Genomic DNA, 18509 nt, shown 5'->3' with positions numbered 1-18509 from the left:
TGCTAATTATATATATCGTTGTGTGACTACCCACAACACAAGCCTTCTTCAGCTTACTGTGGGGCTTAGTCAAATTGTGTGTGTCAACTAACCATCAGTGGATCTTATTTTAATTGTCAGTTAAGATTCAGCAGTAAGCTCGGTCGATATTTACCTTCACATGTCACTAAAGTCCCGTCTAAATAAAGCATTGTTCACACAAACAATGCAACCGGCTTTACTGCCGAATTACAGAGGGCCTACCGCGAACCACGTTCGACGTCTTACCTCCCTGTCAGACTTAGCTACGAATTTACAAGTGCAATAGAGAGGCAACACGTCGAACGTGGTTCGCGGTAGGCCCTCAGAGCAGGGTATTCAAGACGAAAATATATATACACTCACACATATTCAAATCCCGTACAGCACCAGCTACCTTAATGCACCCAACCACAGTAACAACAGCACAGCAGATGACACATGTAAACAGTTACAATCACACGATACGCTAACCACTTGAATGTAATATTGTAATACAAATAGTTCTTTATGCATTACTGTTGTTTCATAACTGCTCATCATTTTACATAAGTTTTGTTTTCGTTGTAAGTAAAAATGCTTAACGGCTCAGAAAAGATCAACATGTAAATACTTTGTCAGACCTCTACAAAAAGGGGCCAAACTGAAAACCAGCGCTGGACGCCAGTCTAGCATATGCTGAGCTTGGTACCCACAGCCAACATGTCTTGCTAATTTTGATTACCAATTAGTTTAGATAATAAGTTAGTACTTAACCTAGAATAATTTAGTACATACTTAACCTAGACTTTATGTATTGTTTGTATTGTTTTTCTTTGTATCATCATGTTTTGGCAATAAAGTGTTTTGATTTGATTTGATTTGAAAACTGGCGGATTTACAAGCACCGGACTACCGGGCGCCTACTGTATTTACATATTGATGTATTTATTACCTGGAATGAAATAAATGATTTGTGTTCAGTCGGGCACTCGAACGGCACGAGCGCGTGCGCGGGCGACGGCGCCGCCGACCAGCCCTGCACGTGCTGCTACTGCACCGTGTTCGGACACGCGGTAAGCTCACACACACTTCTTCCTGGTAAATCTTGGCATTCAGACCCTCCTCAGTCCCATTATTTATTTATTTATTTAAACCTTTGGGAAACAAACAGGCAAAAACAACACACATAGTTAATCAGATTACACATCCACAAGCCAAACAGTTTCCACTAATGAGTAATAACAATTATGTTGCTCAGAAACTAACATTAATATCAAAACATGCAAAACTCAAATAACTCTAACTGTTGAAAACAATATTAACAAATTGGCAAGTATGCTGAAATATAGTAACTAATCAATATTATTATTAGCTGTACATTTTATTGCAGAAATAAACTGTTGTAATTATAAATGGAATATATCAATATCAGAAAATTTTTCATTATAAGTTCTACACGCTCTAGCTAAGAACTTATTTCTTGCATATGTAGTACGACCAAAGTTAATTGCAAATAGGTTTGTGGAGCGAGTTCGCCGATCAGGACATCGAATTGAAATTTTAGACAAAAGATTGGGAGAATCAATAAGGCCATGTATGATTTTGAACAAAAATATCTGATCTCGAATTTCTCTACGGTTATTAGACGTCATGCCTTCATTATGCGAATGAGCACTGTAAGCTCACTTATTTCTCTATGGTCTACATTTATAGAATACGCAGTTAGCGTGTCTTTCTCACGCCTACTTAACTCTACGCGCGCTGCACACTACAGCCACGTCTCAAAAAATCTCTTAATTATTTTTATTTATTTATTAAGAAACAAACAGTCTTAAAATAAAACATATGAGCAAATTAGCTAATAGCTATACATTGATTTCGTTATAGACCTATAGTTTCCTAATTTTAAATTTCGATGTACAATTGAAAATATAATAATAGATCTCTTACTAGGTAGGTACCGACCTAGTAAGGGATCCTAAGTTGAGTTGAATAGACAAATGTATCGTTTCCACAGCCGCCTCTCACGACGCCGGTGCCGCGAAACTTCAACGAGACCCGGGAGCGTTTGCGCTCCATACTCAACAAGAAGAAGCAGAAATGCCGGACGACTAACGTATGTATATCACTTAAGCTTTAGGCCGGGGTCGTTTTCACCCGCCGGCCGCGGCCGACAGCGGCCCGCCGCCCGCGGCGTCTGAATGGTATGTTCGGGAATGCTCGGGAGTGGTCGTTTTCGCCCGCCGCGTGCGGCGTCCCCCCGCCGCCCGCGACTGCCGCCCGCTGGCCGCCGCGTCTTTAGTTATCTTGAAGCATTGCGGGCGGCGGGTGGACGCTGGCTCAATATGGAAAAATTCACCAAAGAAAAGGACGAACTTTTGATCGAGTTAGTCAAATGTAATAGTATCTTGTACAGTCAAGGTATTAAATATCGATACTGATAAAGTGACAAAAATATCTACATACTACCTTAATATATAGGCAATAAGGTCGTGTATACATATTTATGGCATTTTGTCCGTATCGATATTTGATACCTTGACTGTACGATGCACGGGATACTATTTGTCTAGCTTTAAATATCTTGTTCTTCTTTTTCTTTTGCTTCCTCAATATTATTAAGATATCCTCATCCTCTTCCTCCTGAAGCAATAAATATGCTAGAGTTTTTTCCATTTCACGAACCTACACACACACGTCCGTTCGCAAGCAAAAACCCTCGGAAACTGCCGCGACTGGCCGCCGCGGCTACGTTCTCAAAACGACCAAACACCCGCTGTCGGCGGCGTCTAGATTCAGACGCCGCGGGCGGCGGGCCGCTGTCGGCCGCGGGCGGCGGGTGAAAACGACCCCGGCCTTAGAAGGCCGATGATAGTACATTGTGCAACGAGGCCGGTAAGTGAAATATTCGAGAGTGGTAATTCCCGAAAGCCGCAGGCTGAAGGGAATTAAACACCCGAGTTTGCAATATTCTTACCCCTGCAGTTACACACAATGTTTTTCATCACACTTGCGAAGAAAAAACTAAATTTTAAGCGAAATAATTCTTAAATACGGTGACATTTCAAACATTCGTCCGCCATATTGCCTGCGGCTGTCGTGAATATACAGACTCGTACAATAATTCACTTACCCCCCTCGTTGCACAATGTACTATAAAAATGCAGGCTGTTTAATTTAAATAGGACAGAAACTACTCAAACACTAGTACTGGCACGACTATGGTATGACTCGCAATGCATTTATCATGCACCAATTAGCGCGAACGATCGATCAAAACTTAACCCTTTTCCAGGCCGCACCAATCTACAAGGTTTTCCCAAAAAATCCAAATATATTCCATTTAATCCAGCTTTGATGATTCATTTGAAGACAAGTAACATTGCCTGAAAGTGTAATCTAATTTGAACCTTAAACCGGAACGCTAAAGTTGAAATTGTAATGGCGCGTATGTGGTCGATAAATCGTACTATGCCTGGAAAAGGGTTAAACAGATCCGCTTTTTTGGTATGCCAAATAACGAGGCTGACTCGCCTTTTTACAAGCTTTTATTTAACTTGCCCTGTTAGTATGTATGGGACAAATCTTGCAAGTTAAATTTGACCCACTTCCCGGTTTCCGATGAAGCTGAAAATTTGCATATATAAGTCGGGTGACAATGCAATATTATGGTACCATCAAGCTGATCTGATGATGGCGACAGGAGGTAGCCATAGGTACTCTTTGATAAAACAACGCAACCTAAATGTGTTTGGGGTTTTTAGAATTGTTTCGATAAGTATTAGTTGCCTGTGGAAAAAAAAGTACAGTCAGCGATAAAAGATTGTACCAAAAATTAAATTTTTGCCAAAAACTTATTGAAAATCTCTTTAATCGCGCCTATCGTGCGCGGCGCGTCATCGTGAACCTTGTCGCAATGCACGAACGTTGATATTGGGCTGTAGCCGCGCGCGTCATTTGACGTCTTTGGCGGTCAAAGGGTTAAAAAACTTGCATTTTCTAATTATCCATCTGTCCCCTTTCTTCTATATTAGAAAAAAAAATGCAAATACACAACGTTTCTAACACGTAATTTCTGTAACAGGGTTCGGCGTCGCCGGTGGCAGTGAAGCCCGTGGCCGCCAAGCCGGTGGCAGCGAAGCCGGTGGCGGCGCCCGAGGCGCCCAAGCCCAAGCCGGTGCCCGCGCCACCCACTCCTAAGCCGCCAGTGAGTATTCATACCCCTTTATTCCTGTTTAGTAGCCTAAACCAGCGCATTCTCTCAAGAAAATTACTCTCTTTCCTATTTTGAATTTAATGCTTTTATTTTTGATAGGAAAAACGTATCATTTTTTTGTATCGTTTACCACAATTCTATGTACTACAAAGTGATGGCAGCAAGCCGGCAAACCAAGGGAAGTTTCAAATGTGTTTGGGAATTTTTGGGTATACGTTTTCCCGTGCGAACTTTGAGGAAACCTGGATTATGTGGTGTTTCTATCAAATAAAAAATGTACAAAAGTGCCAGGGTACACATTTTATTTTATTTTATTTAAAAACAATACAACGCTACTAACTATTCACTATTTATACAAAATAACATAAAGGGTTTCCCGACCAGCGTTTAAAGACATAGTGTGCAGTAACAGTCCAAAAAGACCGAAGCCTGTGCTAGGGCTAGTTACAAATCGTGCGACATACTCAGAGAGCGATCGGTATAAACAATCGTATAAGTGTGGGTGGCTAAAACATTCAAATTTTTTTTTAGATTAATAAGCAAACTATTTACAGATAGACACTAAAACTTTCTTATACTATTAATAAGGTCAATTTTGTTTCACTGTGATTTAGGTTCTAAGCTGTGTTTTCTTTTCTCGAAAGTTAAAATTGGTGTAATAAATGTATTTAAAATGTTACGCCCGATATTAGGAAAGGTTACAATTAAAAGTTACAGAATCTTAAATTTATCTTAAATTATCGGGAATAGAAAAGCCAACTTTTGTTTTTTATCTGTGTGATCCATAATCGATATATTTATTTATTTATTTAAAACTTTATTGCACAAAAGACAAACTTAATGTACAAAAGGCGAACTTAATGCCATGAGGCATTCTCTACCAGTCAACCTTAGGGCAAAGCAGAAAAGATTGTAGGCGGCGCGTTTAAAACTAAAAGAAATTGTTATTGAAAGAATTAGAGTCCTAATACACATAAATTAATTATAAACTACTTAAATACATAAAGACACATACATACATTACATAAATAAATAAATATATATATATACATATATATACATAATATACATAACCGATTCGTGAGACTGATACTTAATTGATCTTTAAACTGCCAGCAAATAAATCACGCAAAGATTTTTTGAAAGCAAACTTGTTGGGAGCTTTTCTAATGTTAGGTACTGATATTAGATATACTGTGCAATGGACCTCTACAAGATGTCTGAAACAGAGGACATTGGAGGATTGGCTGGCATAAAAATCAGCGATGATTTTAATTTAATTGGTGACTAATTATCTATTCGTATTTTATATTTTACTCATTTACTGAAAAAAAAGTCATTGCACATTTGTTTCCCCGCATCACCGACTAAATAACCTCCAGTTCGTGTTCCAGGCGCTACCCAAAACCCTCCCCCCGGCGGGCCCGCCGCTCACCGCCGCGCAGACGCACGCGCAGCTCAAGCGGCAGGGCGAGCGCCAACCGGACAAGATGGCTGCCGTGCTCGACAAAATGGCCGACATGAGCGTCAGCGACGACAAGCCCAAAGTGAGTACAAGTGTGCGTCAGCAGCTCAAGCGGCAGGGCGAGCGCCAATCGGACAAGATGGCTGCCGTGCTCGACAAAATGGCCGACATGAGCGTCAGCGACGACGAGCCCAAAGTGAGTACAAGTGTGCGTCAGCAGCTCAAGCGGCAGGGCGAGCGCCAACCGGACAAGATGGCTGCCGTGTTCGACAAAATGGCCGACATGAGCGTCAGCGACGACGAGCCCAAAGTGAGTACAAGTGTGCGTCAGCAGCTCAAGCGGCAGGGCAAGTGCCAACCGGACAAGATGGCTGCCGTGCTCGACAAAATGGCCGACATGAGCGTCAGCGACGACAAGCCCAAAGTGAGTACGAATGTGCGTCAGCAGCTCTAGCGGCAGGGCGAGTGCCAACCGGACAAGATGGCTGCCGTGCTCGGCAAAATGGCGGACATGAGCGTCAGCGAAGTTTAAGCTTCCAATGTAGCCCTCAAGATGGCAGGACCTACAATGCACAAGAAAACTTACGTGAGCTGTAGAGGACAGCACCTGCTTTGGCCTATATCTTCTTAATTTACGCGAATATGCTGAAGAGTTGCGTGCCCCCGTAGGCCTACATTCTCGCCAATCTGGTACTCACCCTTCCCATCGATGCGGTATCGTGTCAGCAACGAGATTCTAAAATGTATCATGTCATAGTCGTTTTTTGGCTGACAAATCTAAAGCCCTAATGACAGATTGATACTGATGTTGCATGAACTGGATAATGAATTTGACCATTTTTAACCGACTTCAAAAACGGAGGAGGTTCTCAATTCGAAAGTTTTTTTTTTTTATGGACTTATGTTACTCGATACCTCCGAGAATCGTGAACCGATTTTAAAAATTGTTTTTTTATTTTATCGAACGGGTATAATCCCGAGATGGTCCCGTTGGCACCAAGTCGGGGTCAAAGTTCAAATGTTATAGGTACATGTATGGCGATTTTGGTAATTTCTGAAGTCAGTTTTATTTTTTGTTAAATAGTTTTATTTTTAACCAACTATTGTTTCAGGCATTACAACGCACGGTGCCGGTTCAAGTGAACGTGCCGCCCGCCTTGAAAGCCGAGGGAAAAGTCAACCCCAACGCTATGGAACAGATTCGATTACAGGTATTACGAAAAACTAATCTAAGCACAAATAGATAAGAGTAAACGCGTTTAAAGATTATATATAGAATAAAAAACATGTGCCTACGCCAATTCTAGGGATTAGTTGCGAAGCGGACGCCAGGCTGCAATGAACCGTGGCAAAATGCCGGGACAACGCGAGGAAGAAGAGGAGTGTGAAAGAACACAAATTGAAAAACGTGACCTCTTTGAGCTTTATAGCGGCCGCTAACGGCCGGCTTAAATGTACTAAACGTACCGCGAATGTACTAAACGAACGTAAACGTACGTAGATATAATACCTGAAGCGCTGGTGGCCTAGCGGTCAGAGCGTGCGACTTGCAATCCGGAGATCGCGAGTTCAAACCCCGGCTCGTACCAATGAGTTTTTCGGAACTTATGTACGAAATAACATTTGATATTTACCAGTCGCTTTTCGGTGAAGGAAAACATCGTGAGGAAACCGGAATAATCCCATCAAGGCCTAGTTTACCCTCTGGATTCAAAGGTCAGATGGCAGTCGCTTTCGTAACTATTACCTACTACTATCACTAACTACTAGTGCCTACGCCAAATCTTGGGATTAGTTGTCAAGCGGACCCCAGGCTTCCATGAGCCGTGGCAAAATGCCGGGACAACCCGAGGAAGAAGAGGAGTGTGAAAGAACACAAATTGAAAAACGTGGCCTCTTTTGAGCTTTATAGCGGCCGCTAACGACCGGCTTGAATGTACTAAACGTAATGTAAAAGGACTGGATAATATGAAAAGCTGGCCTTAGGAGATATGATGGGTGGTTATATCTTGGTATATAGATAGATTGATAGAATACTCTTTATTGGCATACACTGGTAGAGAATGCCTCGTGGCAGCCCGTTTTTGTACTGTAAGGTTTTTTCTTTGGTGCGATATACATTAAATAAATAAATACATTATACTGTTACAAAATCAACTTTTTCAAAGATTTGGCATCCCTTCTACAACACATATTTGCTTTGTAGATAAAAAAAATTGTCGGTGTAGACTTCTTTTCAGTCCTAAGGTCTCCAACGATGGATAGGCTCATTAATATTTGTATGAATTATCATTTCGGATGTTCCAGCGTTCCCTTTTTAACGGATTTTCATGGTATACAGTACCAGCCAATAATGTCTCAGCTTTGTGTTTTTTGTATGAGCATGTATAGAGTAAACAATATAGGTTAGTTTGTAGATTGCATATTTTACTAGTAATTTTATGCAAATATATGATGAATACAATGCAATATATGATGAATGCAATGAAATACTGTGAATTACAATAGGAGACTCAGCATATTACTAAAAAAATTATAATTTAAAAATGAAGTTGACTACGTACTTTATTCAAACATATCAATTTTTCTCATTGCTCGCACTATTACTAGACTACCTAAAGTAGTGAGGTGGAAATAACTTACAAATATTTAAAAAAAGTTCTACAGTAAAAACATGGAAGTTATATATAATTGGTCGGTCATGCTTAATTGCGTTTGATTTTATTCAGTAAGTAATAAACCTTATCTAAAAATCAGGTTTTTACATATATTCTTATTATTTCAGCAACTAAAACAACAACAACAACAGGCCGCGTTCCAACAGCGACCAGTCCCGCAACCCGCGCCCGCCCAAAAGAAACCAGAACCGATCTACGACTTGCCCATACACAACAAGCCCACGCTCACACCGCAGCAGCAGCAGCAGATCCAGCGTCAGCAGCAGCTGCAGCAACAGGTACTGTAACAACAACAACAACAAGCCGCGTTCCAACAGCGACCAGTCCCACAACCCGCGCCCGCTCAAAAGAAACCAGAACCGATCTACGACTTGCCCATACACAACAAGCCCACGCTCACACCGCAGCAGCAGCAGCAGATCCAGCGTCAGCAGCAGCTGCAGCAACAGGTACTGTAACAACAACAACAACAACAACAAGCCGCGTTCCAACAGCGACCAGTCCCACAACCCGCGCCCGCTCAAAAGAAACCAGAACCGATCTACGACTTGCCCATACACAACAAGCCCACGCTCACACCGCAGCAGCAGCAGCAGATCCAGCGTCAGCAGCAGCTGCAGCAACAGGTACTGTAACAACAACAACAACAGGCCGCGTTCCAACAGCGACCAGTCCCGCAACCCGCGCCCGCCCAAAAGAAACCAGAACCGATCTACGACTTGCCCATACACAACAAGCCCACGCTCACACCGCAGCAGCAGCAGCAGATCCAGCGTCAGCAGCAGCTGCAGCAACAGGTACTGTAACAACAACAACAACAGGCCGCGTTCCAACAGCGACCAGTCCCGCAACCCGCGCCCGCCCAAAAGAAACCAGAACCGATCTACGACTTGCCCATACACAACAAGCCCACGCTCACACCGCAGCAGCAGCAGCAGATCCAGCGTCAGCAGCAGCTGCAGCAACAGGTTCTGTAACAACAACAACAACAGGCCGCGTTCCAACAGCGACCAGTCCCACAACCCGCACCCGCCCAAAAGAAACCAGAACCGATCTACGATTTGCCCATACACAACAAGCCCACGGTCACACCGCAGCAGCAACAGCAGATCCAGCGTCAGCAGCAGCTGCAGCAACAGGTTCTGTAACAACAACAACAACAGGCCGCGTTCCAACAGCGACCAGTCCCACAACCCGCACCCGCCCAAAAGAAACCAGAACCGATCTACGATTTGCCCATACACAACAAGCCCACGCTCACACCGTAGCAGCAGCTGCAACAACAGGTACTGTAACATACCAAGTGGGCGTACCTAAATGTGTTATCAATAGTGTAAAAAGTGGCAAAGACAGATAAAAATGGTCGCCATCTTGATTTTACGTGGTTTTAGGCCGATCGCATCTGAGGATCTGAATCTAGTTCCGAAATATAAGTTTGCGGTGAAAATCATAACATCAAAACTCATTGTTCTTAAGAGTTGGCCGCCATCTTGAAATTTTGTACTTTCAGTCCGATCGTGTTGAAAATTATATCTGAGGATCGAAGAGTGTCTCCATAATATAAGTCTGGTCAAAATTGTAAAATGTCATAATAATAGAAAAGTAGTTATTAGGAGAGTCTGCCTCATGTGATGTGCTTGATCTGACATGAGCTAAAATAATCATATAAAAAGCTAAAATGTTTACTGTAAAGCCGCAAATCAGTGTTTTTTATTCTCTTTTTAGCTACAACAGCAGCGTCAGAGTAGACCGGCGGCGCAGCAGGTTTCTCTCTCTAGCAGGGATACCAGCGTGTTTTCCACGTCTAGCGGGTGCTCGGGGTGAGTTAACTATCCTATTTTACGGGAAAAAGGATACTGAACTATAAATGCATGTAGTAGAAGATTCTATGTTAAAACTCGACAGGGTCGCCGAGTAGAGTATTTCTTAAATATTGTCATTTATTCATAAAAAGTGTGCGGCATGTAATATGTGGTGAACGTTGTAGGATGACGTCGCACAGCGGCGGCGGCTGCTGGCGCGGCGCGCAGCAGGACCCGCGCGACCTGGACGCGCTGCTGCAGTACATCGAGGGCCCGGCGCGCCACGTCGACCGCGGCAAGAAGCGCGCCAAGAAGCAGCGCCAGAAGGGCAAGCGGGTATGTGGTGAACGTTGTAGGATGACGTCGCACAGCGGCGGCGGCTGCTGGCGCGGCGCGCAGCAGGACCCGCGCGACCTGGACGCGCTGCTGCAGTACATCGAGGGCCCGGCGCGCCACGTCGACCGCGGCAAGAAGCGCGCCAAGAAGCAGCGCCAGAAGGGCAAGCGGGTATGTGGTGAACGTTGTAGGATGACGTCGCACAGCGGCGGCGGCTGCTGGCGCGGCGCGCAGCAGGACCCGCGCGACCTGGACGCGCTGCTGCAGTACATCGAGGGCCCGGCGCGCCACGTCGACCGCGGCAAGAAGCGCGCCAAGAAGCAGCGCCAGAAGGGCAAGCGGGTATGTGGTGAACGTTGTAGGATGACGTCGCACAGCGGCGGCGGCTGCTGGCGCGGCGCGCAGCAGGACCCGCGCGACCTGGACGCGCTGCTGCAGTACATCGAGGGCCCGGCGCGCCACGTCGACCGCGGCAAGAAGCGCGCCAAGAAGCAGCGCCAGAAGGGCAAGCGGGTATGTGGTGAACGTTGTAGGATGACGTCGCACAGCGGCGGCGGCTGCTGGCGCGGCGCGCAGCAGGACCCGCGCGACCTGGACGCGCTGCTGCAGTACATCGAGGGCCCGGCGCGCCACGTCGACCGCGGCAAGAAGCGCGCCAAGAAGCAGCGCCAGAAGGGCAAGCGGGTATGTGGTGAACGTTGTAGGATGACGTCGCACAGCGGCGGCGGCTGCTGGCGCGGCGCGCAGCAGGACCCGCGCGACCTGGACGCGCTGCTGCAGTACATCGAGGGCCCGGCGCGCCACGTCGACCGCGGCAAGAAGCGCGCCAAGAAGCAGCGCCAGAAGGGCAAGCGGGTATAGAAACTGATACCAATTCATTGTTAATCGGACAAAGGCGGGTAGAAGCATTATTACTGTGCCGACCTTCTACAAATACATTTTATTTACATTGGAATGGTAATCGACAAAGAGGTCTCATAGTTCCGTGCGTTCATTCATTTAAAAAAAGAAAACAACAAGTAACATAACATATAAGCCACGCAATGGTTCCGACTCAGCATGGTGCTAGCCTGGCTGGGCTAGCGCTGGTCTTCCTCCGGGGCCATGACCGTGTATAGCACGAAGCGTGAAACAATATATACAATAAATATTAAAAAAAATAACTCATCATTAGACACATCACATACAAATAAGAAAGTTAAGAAGTAAATAAATAAATTTATGGGATCAATTTCATTAAAAATCTAATTTTATTTCTTCATGTGCCATCTTGGCAATTAAAACTTTAAAACCTATGAATACTTCAAGCTTACTTCATTAAAGGCTTAAATGGCGTTTATTATGGCGCGGATCCTGTGATTAAGCCGTTGAATTTGTATTGTCTTCTTTCAAAATCAACATATATTTTAATTCACAAGAATGTTAACAAATCTCTTTTTTTTTGTATAGTAACTATATTCTACACATCCTCTCACTCTCTCTCTGTATCTTTTTACTGAGGTGTGCCAATAAAGAGTATTCTGTTTATCTATCCTCAGATGGAGGCCCGACTGTTAGAAGTACATACGCAGCTGGCCACACAGCTCAACCGCATGCGACTAGAATTACGAGCGATACAAGCACGACACATGGCGACCGCGCGCCAGGCCGAGGAGGCCAAGGCGCAGTTCAAACAGACGCAGGCCAAGAAGAAAGGTAGGCTAGATAAACTACAGATGGAAGCCCATCGGGTACACGAGCACATACAACCACGCAACTGAACCGACTGTGGCTCGAGATACCAGCCACGCAGGCGAGACACATAATAAATAAATATTATAGGACATTATTACACAAATTGACTAAGTCCCACAGTAAGCTCAATAAGGCTTGTGTTGAGGGTACTTAGACAACGATATATATAATATATAAATATTTATAAATACTTAAATACATAGAAAACACCCATGACTCAGGAACATATATCCATGGTCATCACACGAATAAATGCCCTTACCAGGATTTGAACCCGGGACCATCAGCTTCGTAGGCAGGGTCACTACCCACTAGGCCAAACCGGTCGTCGAACACATGATTCAAATTACAATATTGACAATTTATTTTTTTATTGGCCTCTTGGACATGCATTACCATTTCAGCACTGATAGGAAGCGCTGTCTTGACAACAGGTTATTTAGATGATCCGTTAATTGTTGTCTCAAAGTAATAGACATTTCTAGTGCCTTTCATTGACTTTCCAAGAAGCAATAAGTTTAGAATACTCGGGAATATCCGAACCAGTCAAACAGAACAATGATCCCGAGAACCTCTTTCTTCGGAATTTTGAAGTTTCTTAAAAATACTTTTACAGTACATATGGGGCTACTTTATAGCACTAGTGCGAGAAGTAGCATATTACGTTACTGTGTCGAACATTTAAAGGGCCATATGTACTGTAAAACGTTGTACGATACATGTGCGAATAGGTAATTCGCAACTCGTGTCGATTTAAAACACTCCCTTCGGTCGTGTTTTAATTTATCGCCACTCGTTTCGAATTTCCTATTTTTCGCACTTGTATCGTAATGTACTATTGTCGTAATTTAGCTTAAACATTGTTTAATTTTTTGTCACTAGTTCTCTTGCAATAAGAATAAGTACCTAGATATGGTACACCCGTGCTGTCATGAGGGATAGAACATAGGAAATGAGACTGATTTTAAGACGCGTTTAATACAATTTTAGCTAAAATATATATAAAAAAAGTTGTTGTTTTCATCTCAATTTTGTATTTGTTTACAGGAAAGAAACAGAAAATGAATCCAGCACAGCAAGCCAAAACGCAGCTGATAGCTGAGAAACTAGGGGAACTCAATACTCTATTGAATGCGACAGCCAAGGTACGAAGTTACTTAACAATTAACCCCCTTATTCATAAATGTCTACTAAAGTTACGATACCGCTAATAATCGTTTGTCCCTTTCCATCATACGAATACGTCGGAAAGGGACAAACGATTATTAGCGGCATTGTAACTTTAGCAGACGTTTATGAATAAGGGGGATAGTGTTTGTTATAAAGTTGGTCACCCTAGTCCTGAATCGATTGTCTCCCTGAAATAAATTAATAGTTTAAAAAACACTAGAAAAACACGCTTTCCCTTCGTCAGTCATTAAGAGTCCTTATTCCTACAGACGAGCGTATTTTGTAAAATGCTTCCTTTTTCATTCAAGATTACGACGTAACTATTAGTATTTATTCAAAAACTGGTAACGTACTTAAATAATCGTTTCCTAAACTAGCGGCTCCAACAGTTCAAATTTTCATTTTCTCTTTTAAACCTCTTTTTTAATGAGTTTTTTGGGAGTCTTTTCCAAATTTTGCAGTGAGATGTGGCGTTTCGGTTCTCAATTTTGCTGTAAACAAGAATCATTTGGTACATGAATGACTACAATTTGATTCAACATATCTCGTACGAGGGGCTGGAAAGATTAACAATCGAAGATTCATTTGAAAAAACTGATAAAATACCTTCCGAGTTTTCTTCATTTTTTTGGCGAAAACAGGGTTTTATTATTTTTTTTTCCGCAAATTGTACGCATATTTTGCTTTAAAAATAATATTATAGCAAACTGTAACTTTATGTTAACCTATAAAAAAAAAATCATAACTATGGGACCTACATTGCCGTAAATTTATATTTTTTTAAAACACGTATAAATCACGCAGCAGCGACGCCCCGCTCTCAGTCCGCGCGGAGCGCGCTTAGAGGACGGACCTGTGCTCGATTGTCAGGCATTCGTTGCGATCGTAATCAGCTACGGAGTTCCGAGAAGTGCTATATACTGCGATTAGAAAATCTTAATAAAAGTTCATTTTTTACACTATGCTTAACAGACTCTCGCTTATTGATGGATTTTCAGTGGTCCTTTTTTTTATACTACGTCGGTGGCAAACAAGCTTACGGCCTGAACGCCTGATGGTAAGCAGTATCCGTAGCCTATGTACGCCTGCAACTCCAGAGGAGTTACATGCGCGTTGCCGACTCTAACCCCCTCCCACCCCTCGTTGAGCTCTGGCAACCTTACTCACCGGCAGGAACACAACACTATGAGTAGGGTCTAGTGTTATTTGGCTGCGATTTTCTGAAAAACGCATTTTTACTTGAAATTACGTTAGGGTTTGCATTTGCATTATTATTTTTGACCCGGATGAAGTCCAAGTTCTCATGATGGAGTCAGGAGTTGGTCACCAGAACTCCTAATCTACTCATTATAATCCCATCGTGTTTGGGCTCAAAAGATTTGCCCTGACGAACACCATCGATCTAGATGAGGTCCAGGGTCTCATGATGGAGTCAGGAGTTGGTCACCAGGACTCTTAATCTACTTATCATAACGCCATCGTGTTTGGGCTCAATAGATTTGCCCTGACGAGCACCATCAATCTAGATGAGGTCCAGGGTCTCATGATGGAGTCAGGAGTTGGTCACCAGAACTCCTAAACTACTCATCATAACCTCATCGTGTTTGGGCTCAATAGATTTGCCCTGACGAGCATCATCAATCTAGATAAAGTCCAGGGTCTCATGATGGAGTCAGGAGTTGGTCACTAGAACTCCTAATCTACTCATTATAATTCCAACGTGTTTGGGCTCATGAGATTTGCCCTGACGAGCACCATAGATCTAGATGAGGCCCAGGGTCTCATGATGGAGTCAGGAGTAGATCACTAGAACTCTTAATCTACTCATTATAATTCCATCGTGTTTGGGCTCAAAAGATTTGCCCTGACGAGTACCATCGATCTAGATGAAGTCCAGGGTCTCATGATGGAGTCAGGAGTTGGTCACTAGAACTCCTAATCTACTCATTATAATTCCATCGTGTTTTGGCTCAAAAGATTTGCCCTGACGAGCACCATCGATCTAGATGAGGCCCAGGGTCTCATGATGGAGTCAGGAGTTGGTCACCAGAACTCCTAATCTACTCATCATAACTCCATCGTGTTTGGGCTCAATATATTTGCCCTGACGAACACCATCGACCTAGATGAGGTCCAGGGTCTCATGATGGAGTCAGGAGTTGGTCACCAGAACTCCTAATCTACTCATTATAATTCCAACGTGTTTGGGCTCATGAGATTTGCCCTGACGAGCACCATAGATCTAGATGAGGTCCAGGGTCTCATGATGGAGTCAGGAGTTGGTCACCAGAACTCCTAATGTACTCATCATAACTCCATCGTGTTTGGGCTCAACAGAGTTGCCCTGACGAGCACCATCAATCTAGATCAGGTCCAGGGTCTCATGATGGACTCAGGAGTTGGTCACCAGAACTCCTAGTCTATTCATCATAACTCCATCGTGTTTGGGCTCAAAAGATTTGCCCTGACGAGTACCATCGATCTAGATTAAGTCGAGGGTCTCAATAGATTTACCCTGATGAGCACCATCAATCTAGATGAAGTCCAGGGTCTCATGATGGAGTCAGGAGTAGGTCACTAGAACTCCTAATCTACTCATTTTAATTCCATCGTGTTTGGGCTCAAAAGATTTGCCCTGACGAGTACCATCGATCTAGATGAAGTCCAGGGTCTCATGATGGAGTCAGGAGTTGGTCACTAGAACTCCTAAATCTACTCATTATAATTCCAACGTGTTTGGGCTCATGAGATTGCCATGACGAGCACCATCGACCTAGATGAGGTCCAGGGTCTCATGATGGAGTCAGGAGTTGGTCACCAGAACTCCTAATGTACTCATCATAACTCCATCGTGTTTGGGCTCAACAGAGTTGCCCTGACGAGCACCATCAATCTAGATCAGGTCCAGGGTCTCATGATGGACTCAGGAGTTGGTCACCAGAACTCCTAGTCTATTCATCATAACTCCATCGTGTTTGGGCTCAAAAGATTTGCCCTGACGAGTACCATCGATCTAGATTAAGTCGAGGGTCTCATGATGGACTCAGGAGTTGGTCACCAGAACTCCTAATCTATTCATCATAATGGTAATTTGATGGTGCTTGTCGGGGTAAATCTATTGAGCCCAAACACGATGGAGTTATGATAAATAGATTACGAGTTCTGGTGACCAACTCCTGACTCCATCATGAGACCCTGGACTTCATCTAGATCGATGGTACTCGTCAGGGCAAATCTTTTGAGCCCAAACACGATGGAATTATAATGAGTAGATTAGGAGTTCTAGTGACCAACTCCTGACTCCATCATGAGACCCTGGACTTCACCTAGATCGATGGTACTCGTCAGGGCAAATCTTTTGAGCCCAAACACGATGGAATTATAATGAGTAGATTAGGAGTTCTAGTGACCTACTCCTGACTCCATCATGAGACCCTGGACTTCATCTAGATTGATGGTGCTCATCAGGGTAAATCTATTGAGCCCAAACTCGATGGAGTTATGATGAGTAGATTAGGAGTTCTGGGGAGTTCTGGTGACCAACTCCTGACTCCATCATAAGAACCTGGATGGACTTCATTCGGGTCATAAATAATAATACAAACCCTAACGTGATTTCAAATAACACTGAAACTCTATAGCACTAATGTGCGCAAACGATTGGCATCTTGACTAGGCAGCATGGGTGCGTAGCCACCATGCCAATCGATACGACAACGAAACACTATCTGTCTCTCTCTCGTACTAATATTCACAAACGATTGGCATCTTGGCTGGGCAGCATGGGTGCGTAGCCAACATGCCAAACGTTTACGATACGACAAGGAAACACTATCTGTCTCTCTATCGCACTAATATGCGCAATCGATTGGCTTCTTGGCTAGGTATCATGGGTGCGTAACCAACATGCCAATCGTTTACGATACGACAACGAAACACTACTGTCTCTCTATCGCACTAATATACGCAAACGATTGGTATTTTGGCTAGGCACCAAGCAAGTGTGTGGCCAACATGCCAATCGTTTACGATACGACAACGAAACACTATCTGTCTCTCTATCGCACTAATATACTTTATTTATACCTGCAGTCATTTACTAACTTCTTCATTTTCCATTGGTGTGAAAGAGACAGAATAAAGAGCAAGGGTTATAGTACACTCTGTAGTCTGTACACTTAGTAGTAGTGTAGAGTGTACATAAAAAAAACTACTGTGCATATAAAATAAAATAAAGAGTGCCCATATGATATCATATAACACTAAAATTAATGTTGCTTGAAATTATATTGAAAACTATCAAGATTATTCTAGTCTGCATTGAAACGCGCGTCGCGTTGCCGGCGCTCGCGTACCGAGCGCCAACGCCATCTATCGAGCGTTATTTCGTGAAATCGGAGAACGCTCCAAGGATTAAGGGCTCTTAAATTAAGCGGTGCGTTTGGGCAATATGCATTTCGCGGCCAAGCTGTTCTTTTTGCTCAGGATATATTTGAGATAACTGAAACACTTCCAAATCAATATATAATAGGTTTGTTATATTATAACCCTGAAACCTGATCGTGTCCAAAGTCCATTACGTGACCTTTCTCACAAGTGCAAACACGACTGTGATACGATATTTCATCATGGAATGCCAGTGCCTATCTTCCGGCTTCATCATCAGACCTTGAAACCTATTCGTAGTCAAAGTTCATTACAAGACTTTTCTAACAAATCCAAACACAGCTATGATACGATGTTCCATCATGAAGTTCCAGTTCATATCTTCCAACTCCATCATCAGATCAGTTCAACAGTACCATATTATTGTATTGTCATCAGAACTACAAACAGCTGCCAATTTTCATGACGCTACGATCCTTGGAAGATGGTGAAATTAGTTACCTTAGATTCCATTACATAGTTAGTTACATACAGGTCGACCTAATAAAAGCGTGTTAAAAACATTATAAGCACTCCAAAACATGTGATAGAAGCGTTTGCTTGCGAAATCTCAGCATGCATTTTGAAATTTTTTACATGCTCATTGACACCTAAAAACAATTGATATCGGCAAAAAATGGGTAAACTTTTTTATTCAAGCTTATGCCAATACAATCCAAAAA

At 43.3% G+C, this 18509-nt stretch overlaps 1 protein-coding gene across 1 annotated transcript in view; it reads left to right on the top strand.

Moving 5' to 3' along the window:
- Window positions 1-18509, top strand: part of LOC133532830 (uncharacterized) — a 97521-nt gene that overhangs the window by 53785 nt on the left and 25227 nt on the right. Inside the window, 14 exon segments of the mRNA XM_061871682.1 lie at window positions 982-1073; window positions 2018-2116; window positions 4085-4207; window positions 5599-6105; window positions 6794-6892; window positions 8467-8511; window positions 8767-8985; window positions 9025-9156; window positions 9196-9304; window positions 9338-9498; window positions 10085-10179; window positions 10347-11352; window positions 12036-12192; window positions 13279-13376. Coding sequence (XP_061727666.1) covers window positions 982-1073; window positions 2018-2116; window positions 4085-4207; window positions 5599-6105; window positions 6794-6892; window positions 8467-8511; window positions 8767-8985; window positions 9025-9156; window positions 9196-9304; window positions 9338-9498; window positions 10085-10179; window positions 10347-11352; window positions 12036-12192; window positions 13279-13376 — 2942 coding nt within the window.

This window comes from Cydia pomonella, chromosome 27 (genome assembly GCF_033807575.1).
Source record: "Cydia pomonella isolate Wapato2018A chromosome 27, ilCydPomo1, whole genome shotgun sequence".
NCBI lineage: Eukaryota > Metazoa > Arthropoda > Insecta > Lepidoptera > Tortricidae > Cydia > Cydia pomonella.
The sequence above is the reverse complement of the archived record's forward strand: the minus strand, read 5'-3'. Positions and strand labels throughout refer to the sequence as shown.